This window comes from Carlito syrichta, unplaced genomic scaffold (assembly GCF_000164805.1).
Source record: "Carlito syrichta isolate Samal-C Ts95f unplaced genomic scaffold, Tarsius_syrichta-2.0.1 Scaffold301871, whole genome shotgun sequence".
In the NCBI taxonomy this organism is placed as follows: Eukaryota; Metazoa; Chordata; class Mammalia; order Primates; family Tarsiidae; genus Carlito; species Carlito syrichta.
In genome coordinates, this window is record NW_007245967.1 from 24942 (window position 1) to 39534 (window position 14593).

The 14593-nt window shown below is 41.4% G+C and overlaps 1 protein-coding gene across 2 annotated transcripts in view; it reads right to left on the reverse strand.

The window, feature by feature from the left end:
- CAPN7 (calpain 7) overlaps positions 1–14593 on the reverse strand; it is a 42853-nt gene that overhangs the window by 14617 nt on the left and 13643 nt on the right. Inside the window, exons 7-12 of one of the 2 annotated variants that reach the window (XM_008055528.1) lie at positions 10038–10164; positions 9461–9546; positions 7517–7610; positions 5073–5219; positions 3491–3597; positions 2412–2532 (exon numbers count right to left, since the gene is read on the reverse strand). In XM_008055528.1, coding sequence (XP_008053719.1) covers positions 2412–2532; positions 3491–3597; positions 5073–5219; positions 7517–7610; positions 9461–9546; positions 10038–10164 — 682 coding nt within the window. The remainder of the gene's footprint in view (positions 1–2411; positions 2533–3490; positions 3598–5072; positions 5220–7516; positions 7611–9460; positions 9547–10037; positions 10165–14593) is intronic. The other variant, XM_008055529.1, reaches the window with a different exon arrangement.

Sequence of the window (14593 nt, forward strand, 5' to 3'; positions counted from 1 at the left end):
CATAAATGTGTTGTCTGGTTTCCTTTGAGCAATCTGAACAGTCTTATTATTCAAAGTACATGATACAATCTTCACAGATGTCTTCCTCAAACTCAAGCTTACTTTCACATGGGCTGTTTTGTGATTTAATTTAAACCTCTGTCGCTATGTCATTATCTCTCTATCAGTCACCTATGGGTTATACCTACCTCACGGGACACTCTAACAACAAAAGAAAAGATATATATATATATATGGTATTAAACATCATCTGTTACAATGTTTTGATGGGTGTTTGTGACAAATTCCAGTTCTAAAACATAAACTTACTAGCTTATTTAATTTTATGTAAATTTTTATACTTTTTGCTTTAAGTGGTCAATTTTTTATGCCACTTTTAAAGAAACACAAAGTTCTATACAGCATGGTTGGGGGTGCAGTACTGACTAGCTAATTTAGAAAGCTGAGACTATACATTTTATTTATTTTTTGGAGACAGGGTCTCGCTCTATCACTCATGCTAGAGTACAGTGGCATGATCATTGCTCACTGTATCCTTGAACTCCTGGGCTCAAATGATTTTCCCACTTCAGTCTCCCAAGTAGCTGGGACCCCAGGTGTATGCCATCACATCTGGCTAATTTCTATTTTTTTGTAGAGACAGGGTCTCACTATGTTACCCAGACTAGTCTTGAACTTCTAGCCTCAAGTGATCCTCTCACCCCAGTTTCCCAAGTAACTAGGACTATAGATGCATGCCATCATGCCTAATTTATTTATTGTTATTTTTTGTAGAAACAGGTTCTCACTATGTTGCCCAGACTGGTCTTGAACTCCTGGCCTCACGTGATCCTCCTGCCTCAGCCTCCCAAAGTGCTGGGATTACAGGCATGAGACACCATGATTCTCGCTACCATTCTCAAAATTTGTACAGTTATATGTCGCATAATTATGTTTTAGACAATGATGTCCTGGAAAATGACAGCTAATATACATGACTAAGGTCCCAAAAGATCATAACGAAGCCCAAAAATTTGTATTGCCTAATGACAGCTTAATGATCCCGACTCTGTGAAGGTCTAGATTGATGTGTATATTTGTGTCTTAATTTTTAACAAAAAAGTTTAAAGAGGTCAAAATAAATAAAGTAGAAGAAGGCTTATAGAATAATATGAAAATATTTTTGTACAGCTCTACAATATTGGTGTTTTAAGAGTTTTTACAAGAGCCAAGAAGTTAAAAACATTTAAAAGTTTATAGTAAGCTAGTTAATGTATTATTGATCAAAGAAAAAAAAAAATTAGTGCAGCCGAAACAAACAGTGTTCAGAGTTCACAGCGGCAGACAGGTCCTTGGCCCTCACATCTACCCCGCATCCCTCAGGGGCACACCAAAGCCACTCCCAGTCTTGCAAGCTCCCATCCATAAGTGCTCTAACCAGGTGCCACACTGAGAAAAAACCTTTTATACTGTATGGCTAATGTATCCTCTCTATGTTTTGATATGCTTGGACACAGAAATGCTCACCTGATGGTACAAGTGCCTACAATATCCAGTACAGTACCATGCTGTACAGGTGTGTAGCCTTGGAGCAAAAGGCCAAGTGTGCAGTAGGCTGTACCATCTAGGCCTGTGCAAGTACATGCTATGGTGTTCGCACAATAAGGACATCACCTCACGACACGTTTCTCGAATGTATCCTTGTCGTTAAGCAACTCGTAACAGTAACTGGATGTGCCACTTAAGAAAACCAGTCTAATTAACACACAGTGGCACTCTATCACTGTTGAGATAGAGTACCACTGCTATGTCCTTCTATCCTATTGTTAAGGAAAAATCCTAATGGTCCTTTTATTTTCTAATCCACAGAACACATCATTTTTCAGTTAAAAGTAGCAAACAGCCTGAGAAGTAACGAAGTCAAGTGTTCCCACACCTGAGAGCAGATAATGCAGAGAAAGGACCTGAGAGGCCTGGCAGCTTGCAAGGGCTCTGAGGAAGAGAAACACCTGTCACACAAACCCACAGGCATGAGTCTCAGGCCTAACGGCCTTCCTGTTCTTCCTCCTTTCACCAATCTTTGCTTAGGGTCTACTCTGCTCTGGAGCTTGGCAGCATGCTGGATCAAAACATACAACACAGCACCAGGAACCTTGGGGCCATGTACCCGCTACACAACTGATGGGAAAGCGAAAGAGGTATAAAGGCGTTTCTGTTCTGTCTTCAACATCTGTGCTACCACCATGATTTCATTTCCCACCTTTTAATTTCAAGATTTCCAGTGGTAGAGGTCAAGTTTTTTGCTGTAATAGGTGGGATGCTCTACAAACTTCGCCTGAAATTGATCTGACAGTACTGAAAAGTATGATAAATCAGCTGGGATTCTTGCAATGCCTTGCAAGAAAAATAAGAGAGAAAGATTTCAGGCGAACCTTGAACTCTCTAATGTCCAGAACAGCATATGCGTGGGTGGGTACCAGCCCCCACTTCTCTCCTTCTGCTTCAGTCATCATTCCAGTTGATGCCGTGATGAGGACATCTCCTTTGTGAAATCTGCAGTGACCCCAAAAGACAACTAATGAAAAGAAAGTACATTTGTAATCACAGACAATCCTTTCTACCTTTTAGTCTGATGGCTTATGTGAAAATGTCCACAAATCTGAAATCTTTTCTGAAATGGTTTTTCCTAACACACCTGAAGCACTTTCAACAAGTACATTTCGAATTCACAGCGTAGCAGATGATCACATTTAATTTTTTTTTGACAACTAACAATTCTCAGGTAGAAACCTATTAACAAAGGAAAGCAGATACTAAATTTTCAAATGGTTACTTGTAATAAGGATAAAGATGCTAAAGAGCTAACGCACCTTCCCAAAAGGGACATCATTTTATTTATCAAATCACCAAGATTTTTTTTTTTTTTTTTTTTTGAGTTGGAGCCTCACTCTGTCGTCCAGACTGGAGTGCAGTGGCCGCTCCGGGCCACGCAGGCTTGACCTGCTGGGCTCTGGCGATCCTTCTGCCTCAGCCTTCCGAGTAGCCGGAATTACAGGCGCACGCTACCACGCCTGGCTAATTTTTTGATTTATTGTAGAGATGAGGTCTCGCCTGCCCAGGCGGGTCTTGAAATCACCAAGATTTTTAGTTTTGCTATCAAACATGTATTATTGTTTAGACAATTTTCCAGTCCCTATATGACTATCCATATAAGGCTTAAATTCTCAAGACTTCTTTTACCACCTTCCCTCTGACTGGTAAAAAGTACAAAATTACTTTCCATGTCACTTATTACAGACTCAAATATTTTGAATTATCTACAATTTGGATGAAATTTAACTATGAGCAAGGACAAATAACTATGGGCTGACCGCAGCAAGCACATCAAGTCGAAGCTATTTTAAAATTCCTCTAGTAACTAAAAAGGACAGCTTCTGCGATCTCTATTCTAAATAAGGCATCATGTTTTTAAATAGCCTCTCCTAGCACAAGAAAAAGATAAAATGTTTACCTTTGATAAAGCATTCTGAAAGAATTATCCTTACTGAAAGTCTGGCTATCTGAATGCATAGCAATTCTTTCTGGTATCCACCCAGTCAGTGCATGAAGATCAATATTCTGGCAACATAAACACATTTCAGGACTGTCAACATCGTTTTCAAGATCTTAAATCCCCAGGGTAGCTATTAAACCTCACTGATTTGGCATAAAGATTTTATTAGAAATAAATTAGAAGACAGTTGTTTTCAACCAGTAATACATTTCTTATTTAACCCAAATTCTCGCCTGGATCTAAACACATGCATATTTTTTTCCTTAAGTCCTTTGCTGCTCTTCCTGAATACAAGAGAGCTGTCTTACTGGTGAATGCGATGAAAACTCAAGAATGCGACAGAAAAACTGCTTTGATGATAACAGTCACTCACTATCTGGTGAGTTCTTACAATATGACAGTCACTTCTTTTTTTTTTTTGAGTCGGAGTCTCACTCTGTCGCCCAGACTGGAGTGCAGTGGCCGCTCCCAGCCACCACAGCCTCGACCTAATGGGCGCCGGAGATCCTTCCGCCTCAGCCTTCCAAGTAAGCTGGAATTACAGGTGTGTGCTACCACGCCCGGCTAATTTTTTGATTTATTGTGGAGATGAGGTCTCGCCAAGTTGCCCAGGTGGGTCTCGAACCCGCGGGCTCAGGCCATCCATTCACCTCAGCCTCCCAAAGCGTGGGATGACAGGCTGAGCCACCGAGCCCGGTTATGACGGTCACGTTTAACGTTTTACACACATTCTCATTCTTTCTCTAAGTTCCGCTGGGTGAGTTAACAAGCAATAGAGCAGAAAGCCCAAAGTACGGGAAAGGCAGAGCAACCGAGAGCATCGGCTGGGAGAAAAGAAGCCGTGACGTCCTACTGCCATTTAGCAGCACCCTGTACCCGTCCCTGCCAAGCACCGGAGGGTCTGGAGCGCAAAGGAGATCTGGCATGAGGCAGGGAAACGAAGCAGCTCTGAATGGTGAGTGACTTGCACCCGGGACACCTCATCTTTGTAACTGGACAACAGGTGACTTCTGTCTTTACATGGTGAAGAGGCTGACGACAGATAAATGTCTTTCCTAAGGCCACAGATGAGTCTGTGTCAACATGCAAAGTCACGCCCGTCGCTGGCCTAAGTGTGGCTCACCACATGCTACAAAAGGGCGCTGGCACACACCTCAGTTCTATAGGATAAGCTGCGTCAAGGCTGGGGACAACAAACAACTCCTTCAACCTAAACTTACAAATCAAAAACACCACAGGCCACACAACACCTCACGGGACCCGATGAGGCTGTCACGAAGGGTGCACTGTGTTCTACAGGCCTGTATCCCACAGAGAGCAGACCCAGCTCAGGCGTTCCTGGGCCTGGAACCTAGGCAATGTGCTATCCGTACACAAGTAGGGAACCTCATAATAAGGGGACTGGTCAACACTTTTAGGGGCTGATAATCTGGTCCCCCCCCCCATAAACGCAAAATGGCATTTAGAATTTTTCCAACTTAAAACAGAGCCACATGAGACTCCCTAAGTCTGTGTCTGGGTCACCACATCTATGACTTACCGAGTTGGACCCTGGAAAATCATATCCTCCCATGACTTTCATGTACGCTTTTTCTATGAGAGAAACCCAGAGTTCACTTTTGTTATTGGAATATGAGCAGAGCAGTTCTCCCTTATGATCAACAGGTAACTGGTCATCAATGATTACCTTGAGAAAGAGAACATGAATTTTCTTAGGTGCACAAAATATCATGAAATCCTTTCTCTCAAGAAAAAAAGAATACCTCTCATATAGATACAGTAGAAGGCACAAAATACCTATTACTCAGGTAATGACAGTTTCACGTTTCTAGAATCCTACCAATTATAAAATGTTGATCATTTTTATATGATTTCTTTATTCAGTTTTACAAGCAAATCTCCTTGTCAGGCGATCAACTGGTTAAATGTCATGCAAAAACTATTAAAATTACAGGGTGAACATCCTAAATCAAAAAACCCAAAATTTGAAATGTTCCAAAATCTGAAACTCCCTGAGTGCTGACAGGATGCTGACTGGAGCACTTTGGATTTTCTTTTTTTTTTTTTTTTTTGAGTCGGAGTCCCACTCTGTCGCCCAGACTGGAGTGCAATGGCCGCTCTCGGCCACCGCAGCCTCAAACTGCTGGGCTCTGGCGATCCTTCCGCCTCAGCCTTCCAAGTAGCTGGAACTACAGGCATGCGCTACCATGCCCGGCTAATTTTTGATTTATTGTAGAGATGAGGTCTCACCAAGTTGCCCAGGCGGGTCTCAAACCCGCGGGCTCAGGCAATCCACTCCCCTCGGCCTCCCAAAGTGCTGGGATTACAGGCTGAGCCACCGAGCCCAGCCGAACACTTTGCATTTTCAATGAGGGATGCTCAACCTGTATGCATGCTGCAAATATTAAAAAATCTGAAAAAAAGCCAGGCTCGGTGGCTCAGCCTGTAATCCCAAGCCTTGGGAGGCTGAGGTGAGTGGATTGCCTGAGCCTGCAGGTTCGAGACCCACCTGGGCAACTTGGTGAGACCTCATCTCTACAATAAATAAAAAAAAAAAATCAGCCGGGTGTGGTAGCGCGTGCCTGTAGTTCCAGCTACTCGGAAGGCTGAGGCGGAAGGATCGCCGGAACCCAGCGGGTCGAGGCTGTGGTGGCCGGGAGCGGCCACTGCATTCCAGTCTGGGCGACAGAGTGAGATTTCAACTCAAAAAAAATAAAATAACAGAGGAACTAATCACCTTGGACAATTTCTAATTTGTATTAAAGAGTGATTTGGGAGATATGGGCATAAGAATTTCGACTTAACATTAGTAGGAAGATCATGCAGCTGCATTTTGAAAAACTCATTGAAGAAGAGATAAAGAATTAGAGTTCAGAAAAACCGTTCTCAGTAATTTAGTTTAGTTTCTTTTCTTTTGAGGGTCTCACTCTGCCACCCAGGCTAGATGGCAGTAGCACGATCATGGCTCTCTACAGCCTCGACCTCCTAAGCTTGGGCAAGTCTTCCGCCTCGGTCTCCAGGCAGCTGGGATCACAGTCACGTACCCCCACATGCAGCTAATTCTTGTTGATGTTTTTTGTAGAGACAAGGTCTCACTATACCACGCAGGCTGATCTCAAACTCCTGGGTTCAAGCAACCCTCCTACCTCAGCCTCCTGAAGTGCTGGAATTACAGGTATGAGCCCCCAAGCCTTGCCAATTTTGTTTTGTTTCAGCAGCTTTCAAAGGGTGCTCCAGACAGCAGCATCAGCACTGCCTGAGATCTTGAAATGCAAATTCTGGTCGCGTCCCAGACCTAGGAATGAAACTCTGGGGCTGGGCCCGCCGTGTGTGTTTTGACAAGCCTTCCAGGTGATTCTGTACACACTAACATTTGAGTTAGACTGAGCCATAGAGCAAGGCTTTTCACACTGAAATCACTAGGGGATCTAGTTATAATGTGCAATTTCGAGTCTGCAGTTCTAATAAGCTCCAGGTGATGCTGATGTCACACGGGCTTTGGGAGCAGACCAGAGCTGGAGACCCTGGCATCGCCAGGCCTACGGTGTTCCGAGTCCTTACAGAAACGATGGTGAACTCAAGTTATGTAATTTACAAGGGAGATAAGTTAAAAGCTTCTTATGTCTCAAGTTATGACTATATACAAACTCCTCTGCCCTAACAAATTTAGTTTGTCTAATTAAGAATATCGGGTTCAAATTTATTTTAAGCATTAGCAATCTTCAGTTCAATGTTACTTACTAAAATTTTTAAATTTTTTTCAAAGCCATTTAAAAACAACCTTATACTTATCAAGGGTTTTAGTTTTAGTTATTAACATATGATGCTATGGGAAATATTACATATAATACCAGAGACTCAAAATCAAATAAACAGAAATGACTTTTTAAATGTCTACACAGATAACATTTCCTAATGACTTCACTCAAAACTCCAACAAGGTAGGGAAGGGAGAGAGAAGGGGTGGGGGGGGAGAGATCTTACCTTTCTTGGGACACCGTTGAGATGAAGTTTTACCATATACTTTCCACATGGATTGTACTCTGGTTCACCATCCTTATTCTGAGGGTAAATTATGCTTTTGTAAAGGAAACAAATAGTGAAACACCAATATTAGTATTCAAGATCAACCACTATACAGGCTATAATATTTCACTTAGACATATGCAACTGTTTTGGCATTTTCATAAAAATCAACAGGAGAATATTTTCCTATAATAAGCCAAGAACAGAAATTTCTTCCTAATCAAAGTGTTCATTTATTATAAATAAAAGTCTTCTGTGACCACAAAGCAGGGCACATACTTCACAATGTCCTTAACAGTGCTCAATTCTTAACTGCATACTCTGATAAGTGGATACATTTTAAGCAAGCTAAAAATGATCTTTTGCCATTGGCCCCAAGTAGTAAGGAGAAGACCATTTCAACTAACCACAACCAAGGCAAATAAGGCAGAACTCTGACATATCGTTACTGAAAAATACACAATGAGACACACTAGAACTGTCAGTATTGATTTTCTTTTAAAATAAATCTGGACCACACATATGGCAAACAGCAAAAACTAAGGATTGTGTCTCATTGTTCAATTCATTTTTGTACTCTCAGGGTTTGACACACAAAAGCTACTCAGAAAAAGGTTAATGAAAAAATTATAGGCAGCCCCCTTGGGTCTCCTCCCACTGTGGGAGCTTTTCTGTCCTCTCAATAAATCCTGCTTAAAAAAAAAAAGAAAAAATCATAGTGTGTAACAATTGTTACAATGAATGGTTTTAACCTAATGTAGTTTATCTTTTTTTTTTGAGTTGGAGTCTCACTCTGATGCCCAGACTGGAGTGCAGTGGCCGCTCCCGGCCACCGCAGCCTCGACCTGCTGGGCTCGGTGATCCTTCCGCCTCAGCCTTCCAAGTAGCTGGAACTACAGGCGCGCACTACCACGCCTGGCTAATTTTTTGATTTATCGTAGAGGTGAGGTCTCACCAAGTTGCCCAGGGGGGTCTCGAACCCGCGGGCTCAGGCAATCCACTCACCTCGGCCTCCCAAAGCGCGGAATTACAGGCTGAGCCACCGAGCCCAGCCTAATGTAGTTTTTAAAAATGGGAAAAAAAAGTATCTCAGACACATTTCAGTATACTCTAAAGCAGTTCTGGCCAACAGAAATATAGGTTAATTCCTATTTTCCAGCAGTCGTGTTAAAAGTTAAAAAGGCAGAACCAATTTTAATATATTTCATTTAACCCAATATAGCCAAAGCATCATTTCACATGCAATCGATACAAAAGTGGAGACATTTTGCAAAGTCACACTTTTTGTGCTACGTTCTTAAAACCTCATGTGCATTTTACATCTGCAGCCAGCCTCAGTTCAGATGAACCCACTTCACATGCTCAACAGCCACAGGGGCTATGGCTACCTTCCTGTACAGTACCATGGCCAAATCCTGTCTACAGAACATTTGACTCTCACCGATTTTAGTCATTTCAAAATCTACCCATGCCGTTCACGTGATCTTAACGATGCGCCTATGTCTGATGCCTCCATCTCCTGGGTTCAAGCAACCCTCCCATCTCAGCCTCCTGACTAGCTAAGACTACAGGTGCACACCACCAGAGCTGGCTAATTGTCTTTTTTGTAGAGATGAGGTCTCACTATGTTGTCCAGGCTGGTCTCGAGTGCCCAGGCTCAAGGGATCCTCACATCTTGGCCTCACAGTGCTGGGATTACAGGCCTGAGCCACTGCTTGCCTGTCGTTAGACTGTTTTGGCAGGTCTTTCTGCATCTGTTAGTCACTGGCTTCCCCTCTCCAGAAGGGCATGACATTCCGAGTGATAACGCTTGCTCCACTTCTCCACGGATGAGGTCTAGCGTTTAAATTTCGAATTTAGAGACATACGAAAAGGGCTACGGGGAGGAATAGAAAATTGTACCTGGTAATCAACTTCTTATTAAATCGTCTTTCATAAGCTGCACTGATAGCCAGGGATGCAACAAAGGAGCAATCTGATACGATTGTCTGTTGATAAGAATAATTAGCATAGTCATCCATTCATGTAATTTCAACACTACCACCCAATTAATGCACTGCAGCAAGCACTTGACTTCTTATACTCAATATCTTGACTGCTGCTTGAGTAGGAAACTAGTCGCTAGAAATGCCATAATGCCAACTCACATATTTTACTCAAACAAATCCTAGAAAAAGAATAAAGTATCACAATGAAATTAATTTTGAATTAAATATTCTCTTTTCAATCTATTCCCTTAGCAAAATTCTCAAGTGTCTCATCTGCAAGCATATGGCTTACAGAAAAACCTGTAATTGCTCAAGACAGTCCGTACTTACACGACTTCAGTACGTTTAAGCCAAAATATGCAGAGTGAGTTTTCCCGTCACACTCATGCATCTGAACATGTAGGAGAAGGCTAAAGAAAAAACTCAAATCTATATCCAAATTAATTTAAGATGCTAACTTTCCTACAAAATCATACAAAATACGTGCTTACCTGCTTGATGCTAAAACTGGACACAGTGTATATCATTGTAGGATTGTTGGTGAGGTCTTCTGGCCGTGCCCATTTGGAAAACGTGGATTTTTGTTTAGGTGATAATGGCAGCTTGCCCCATCTATCACTGAGGTAATAATAAAAATTAAGATAATATAATTAGCCTTAAAAGATGACTCAAAGCCAAAATTAAATTTCCTAGGTTTTTTGGGGGGGGGTATAGTGATCAAAGTTATACTTACACCATCCTAAAGTAACCTTCCAGTCAAATCTGACTCTTTACACTTAACCTTGAATTCAGTAAACCTGATCATCCTCCCTAGTTAAAAAATATACCCAGATAATGGAGAAGAACAACCTAAATTCATTTATATTTACTTTAAGAATTTAAAAGACTAACTTGGCATAATTATATTCAAGAAATTCAGCAATAAAATGAAGCTGTTAGCCACAAAGATGCTTATGTTGGTTTCAGCAAATTCTACCCAGCAAGGCTGCTAATGAGAGCAGCTAATCACTGAATACTCACCATGTGCCAGGATCACACTGAAGCACCTCAAATACGCGATCCATCGAATCCTAGAAACAACTCCAATAATGCAAATATTGCTGGAAAAGGCTTGAAGTGACCGCACAATCTACCAAGGCCACATGGCTGAGCAGCAGCAGAACTGGCATTTGAAGCCAGGCACCCTATACTCACTGTGTGTACCATGTTCTCTAAAATTGATCCATAACACCAAATAAACATCTACCTTTCCCCAAACCTTTTCTAGAGCAAGAAATCTTTGGATTTCAAAAGGTTTTTGGATAATGCAGCAAGTCCCCTCCATATAAACGAGTTTCATTCCAAGAGTGCACTCCTAAGTCCCATTTGTTCCTAAGTCCAAAGTTAGCCTAGGTCCCTAACTAACAAAATGAGCTATGTAGTACCGGACTGTAATGGGTTTATAATACTTCTCACACGAATAACACATAAAAAACAATTATAAAGTATGCAGAAGCACAACTACTTGTCGAGGATGCACACACGTGACAATGCATGCCAGACATGTGAACTACCTTACATGACTAGCAATGCGAACATGCATGTTTGCATTTTTGGAAGTTCACAACTTGAAGGTTTATATGCAGGGGATTTACTGTATAAGGAATATGACATGCAAACTGAAACAGATATGACATTCTTTTTCTTTTTTGAGTTGGAGTCTCATTCTTGTAACCCAGGCTGGAGTGCAGTGGCAGCCTCGACCTCCTGGGCTAAGGTGATCCTTCCACCTCAGCTAACTACAGACACACACCACCAGGCCTGACTAGTTTTTTTTTTTTTTTTGAGTTGGAGTCTCACTCTGTCACCCAGACTGGAGTGCAGTGGCTGCTTCTGGCCACTGCAGCCTCGACCTGTTGGACTCCAGCGATCCTTCCGCCTCAGCCTTCCGAGCAGCTGGAATTACAGGCATGTACTACCACGCCCGGCTGATTTTTGTTATTTTATTTTATTGTAGAGATGAGGTCTCACCAAGTTGCCCAGGTGGGTCTCGAACCCGCGGACTCAGGCAATCCACTCACCTCAGCCTCCCAAAGCACGGGATTACAGGCTGAGCCACCGAGCCTGGCTGCATTTTGTTATTTATTGTAGAGACAAGGTCTCACCAAGTTGCCCAGGCTGGTCTCAAACCCCTGGGCTCAGGCAATCCTCTCGCCTCTCAGCCTCTCAGCCTAAGTGCTGGGATTACAGGCTGAGTCACCGCGCCCGGCCAACATTCTGGTTTCAATGAATGCTGACAGAGAGCAGAAGTAAGAGGATTTTGTGTTCAGGTATGGGATTGTTCACTGCAGGACACTGCCAGACTTCTAATAAGCCAATGTTTATTATTGTAATGCTCTCACAGTAGAATATGGCAGACAACATGTCTCGAATGTGTTTGATGATCATCTCACAGAACCACTAGTGTCCCAGGTGACATTCTGGTACTTGTATATATCAGGAGCTGACTATTAATGGAAAGTGAGCTGAGATACCTATCAAAAATGTAAGGCCAATTCAAATCAACCTGCCACATGAACCATAATTCTGAGTAAATTCAAGATTCCATAATATGTTCTCTCATGTTACCACTAGATTACTTTATTCAATGTCTTTCTTCTTAGAACTTTAATGATATCAAGAATATTTTATAGATATAATTTTATTAAACAATGTTTATTTCATTAGTTTAAAAGTAATACATGACCAGAATAGAAAAAATTTGAAAACATCATTCAGTCTCTCCAAGCAAAGGTAACCATTTATAAATGGCACAGACTTGCTCCATCAATCTTTTATCTCAATCTAAAAATGTTTACTGCTGCTTTTTCTGATTATTCGCACTATAAAATAATCCAGAAATCAAGGGAAAAAAAATCTTGTCATGTAGTTAATTTTATCATTTATTATTGATTTTTCTCCAAATTTAACAAATTCAATACATGTTTATGGAATACCTATTATATACCAAGATATTGGTATATAATAGGTACTCCATAGGCACTGGGCTGCAACTCAGCTAAAACAGACATCATCTATGGTCTTTGCCTCTACAATCCAGAGTGGAAGACAGGCATTCAGCAAGTAACCACAAAAACAAATAAAAAATTCCAGTTGCTGTTTATGGCTATATAATATTCTTATGAACATTCTGTTATATCAGCATTATAAACATGATTTATCTTAATTTGTTGCATGATTGAAACTGTAAGATTACACCTCAATAACTGATTCATTTTCACAATCCTATCAGAGTTGATAAATATCTATTATGTAAATCTTTCACTGTACCTGTAAATACTTCCTTAGAATTGGTTTTCTGAAGTAAAACTTGGTCAAAGAGGCATATAAATTTTTAAAGCATTTGAAATGCATAGTGCAGTCGCTCCTGCCTGTAATCCCAACACTTTGGGAGGCCAAGGTAGGAGGACTGCTTGAAGTTAGGAGTTAGAAACCTGGGTAACAAAGTGAGACTCCATCTCTACAAAAAATTAAAATTTAGCCAGGCATGGTGGCACCCACCTGTAATCCCAGCACTTTAGGAAACTGAGAAGAGCAAATCACTTGAGGTCAGGAGTTTAAGACCAGCCTGGAACACATAGCAAGACCCTGTCTCTACCAAAAATTAGATGGGCAGTGGCAGTCCCAGCTACTTGGGAGGCTGAGGTGGGAGGATCACTTGTGCCCAGCAGTTGGAAGCTGCAGTGAGCTACGATTAAACCATTATTATCCATAAAATAATTAAAATATAATTTATATAATTTAGCATTTAATAAAATAATTATTTTTCTTTTTTCCATTTCTTTTGAGTTGGAATCTCACTCTGTTGCCCAGGCTGGAGTGCAGTGGCACACTCACGGCCACCCCAGCGTCAACCCACTGGGCTCTGGCAATCCTTCCACCTCAGCCTTCCAAGAAGCTGGAACTACAGGTGCATGCTACCACGCCTGGCTAATTTTTTATTTTATTGTAGAGACAAGGTCTCGCCAAGTTGCCCAGGCTGGTCTTGAACTCGCGGGCTCAGGCAATCCACTCACCTCGGCCTCCCAAAGAGCTGGGATGACAAGTTGAACCACTGAGCCCAGTAAAATAATGATTTTTCTAGCAGCTAATCTTTATTACATAGTTCCCTGCTATATAACAATCACCATTCTAAGAGTTTTACATTTATTAACTCTTTTAATCATCACAGTTATCATTGTAAGGTAGTTTCTATTATTATCCCCATTTTTTAGATGAGAAAACTGAGATGAATTTCACAACTTGCCCAGTATTATGCAGTTAGAAACGGGAAAGTCTGGCTCTAGAATCCTACCCTTAACATTAATGCCATGAAGCTTCTCAGATATAAAGTTCCTTAGATCCCAACCAAGTTACTGGCACCACTTGGTTGCCCGAGTGATAACAGTAAGTTGCTAACTAACTGGCTTTCAGATATCTAACTCTTGGCTGTTCAAGAACAGCAAAACACAAGCAAGTGAAAAGCAGCCCTTTGGTTCTTTATAGAGCCCTTACACTCTATAGTAATCATTCAACTTTGATTTCTTTTTTTCTGATAGTAAACATACCATGCTCACTGGAGAAATTTTGAAAAATAAGAAAGTATTAAAATAAGTCAAATCACACAATTTTGTTATCTAGTGATAACCACTGTCAATATTCTGGCATTTCTTTATATCATTTCTTTCTATGCTTCTATAAATACATGAAAAGAAAAATACAATTTGATAATGTTCCGTTTTCTTTCTGTACACAAAACAGGGTCTTACCTGCCCAGGATGGTCTCTTAACTCCTTTGAAGTGATTCTCCCAAAGGGCTGGGATTATAGGTGTGACCACCCCACTGGGCCTCTCCTACGTCTTTTTAAAGACTTATTCGAGCAGTGTCATATTTGACTGTGTGGATGTCCCATGACTTTTTTTTTTTTTTTTTTTGAGTCGGAGTCTCACTTTGTCGCCCAGACTGAAGTGCACGGGCCGCTCCCGGGCCACCGCAGCCTCGACCTGCTGGGCTCCGGCGATCCTTCCG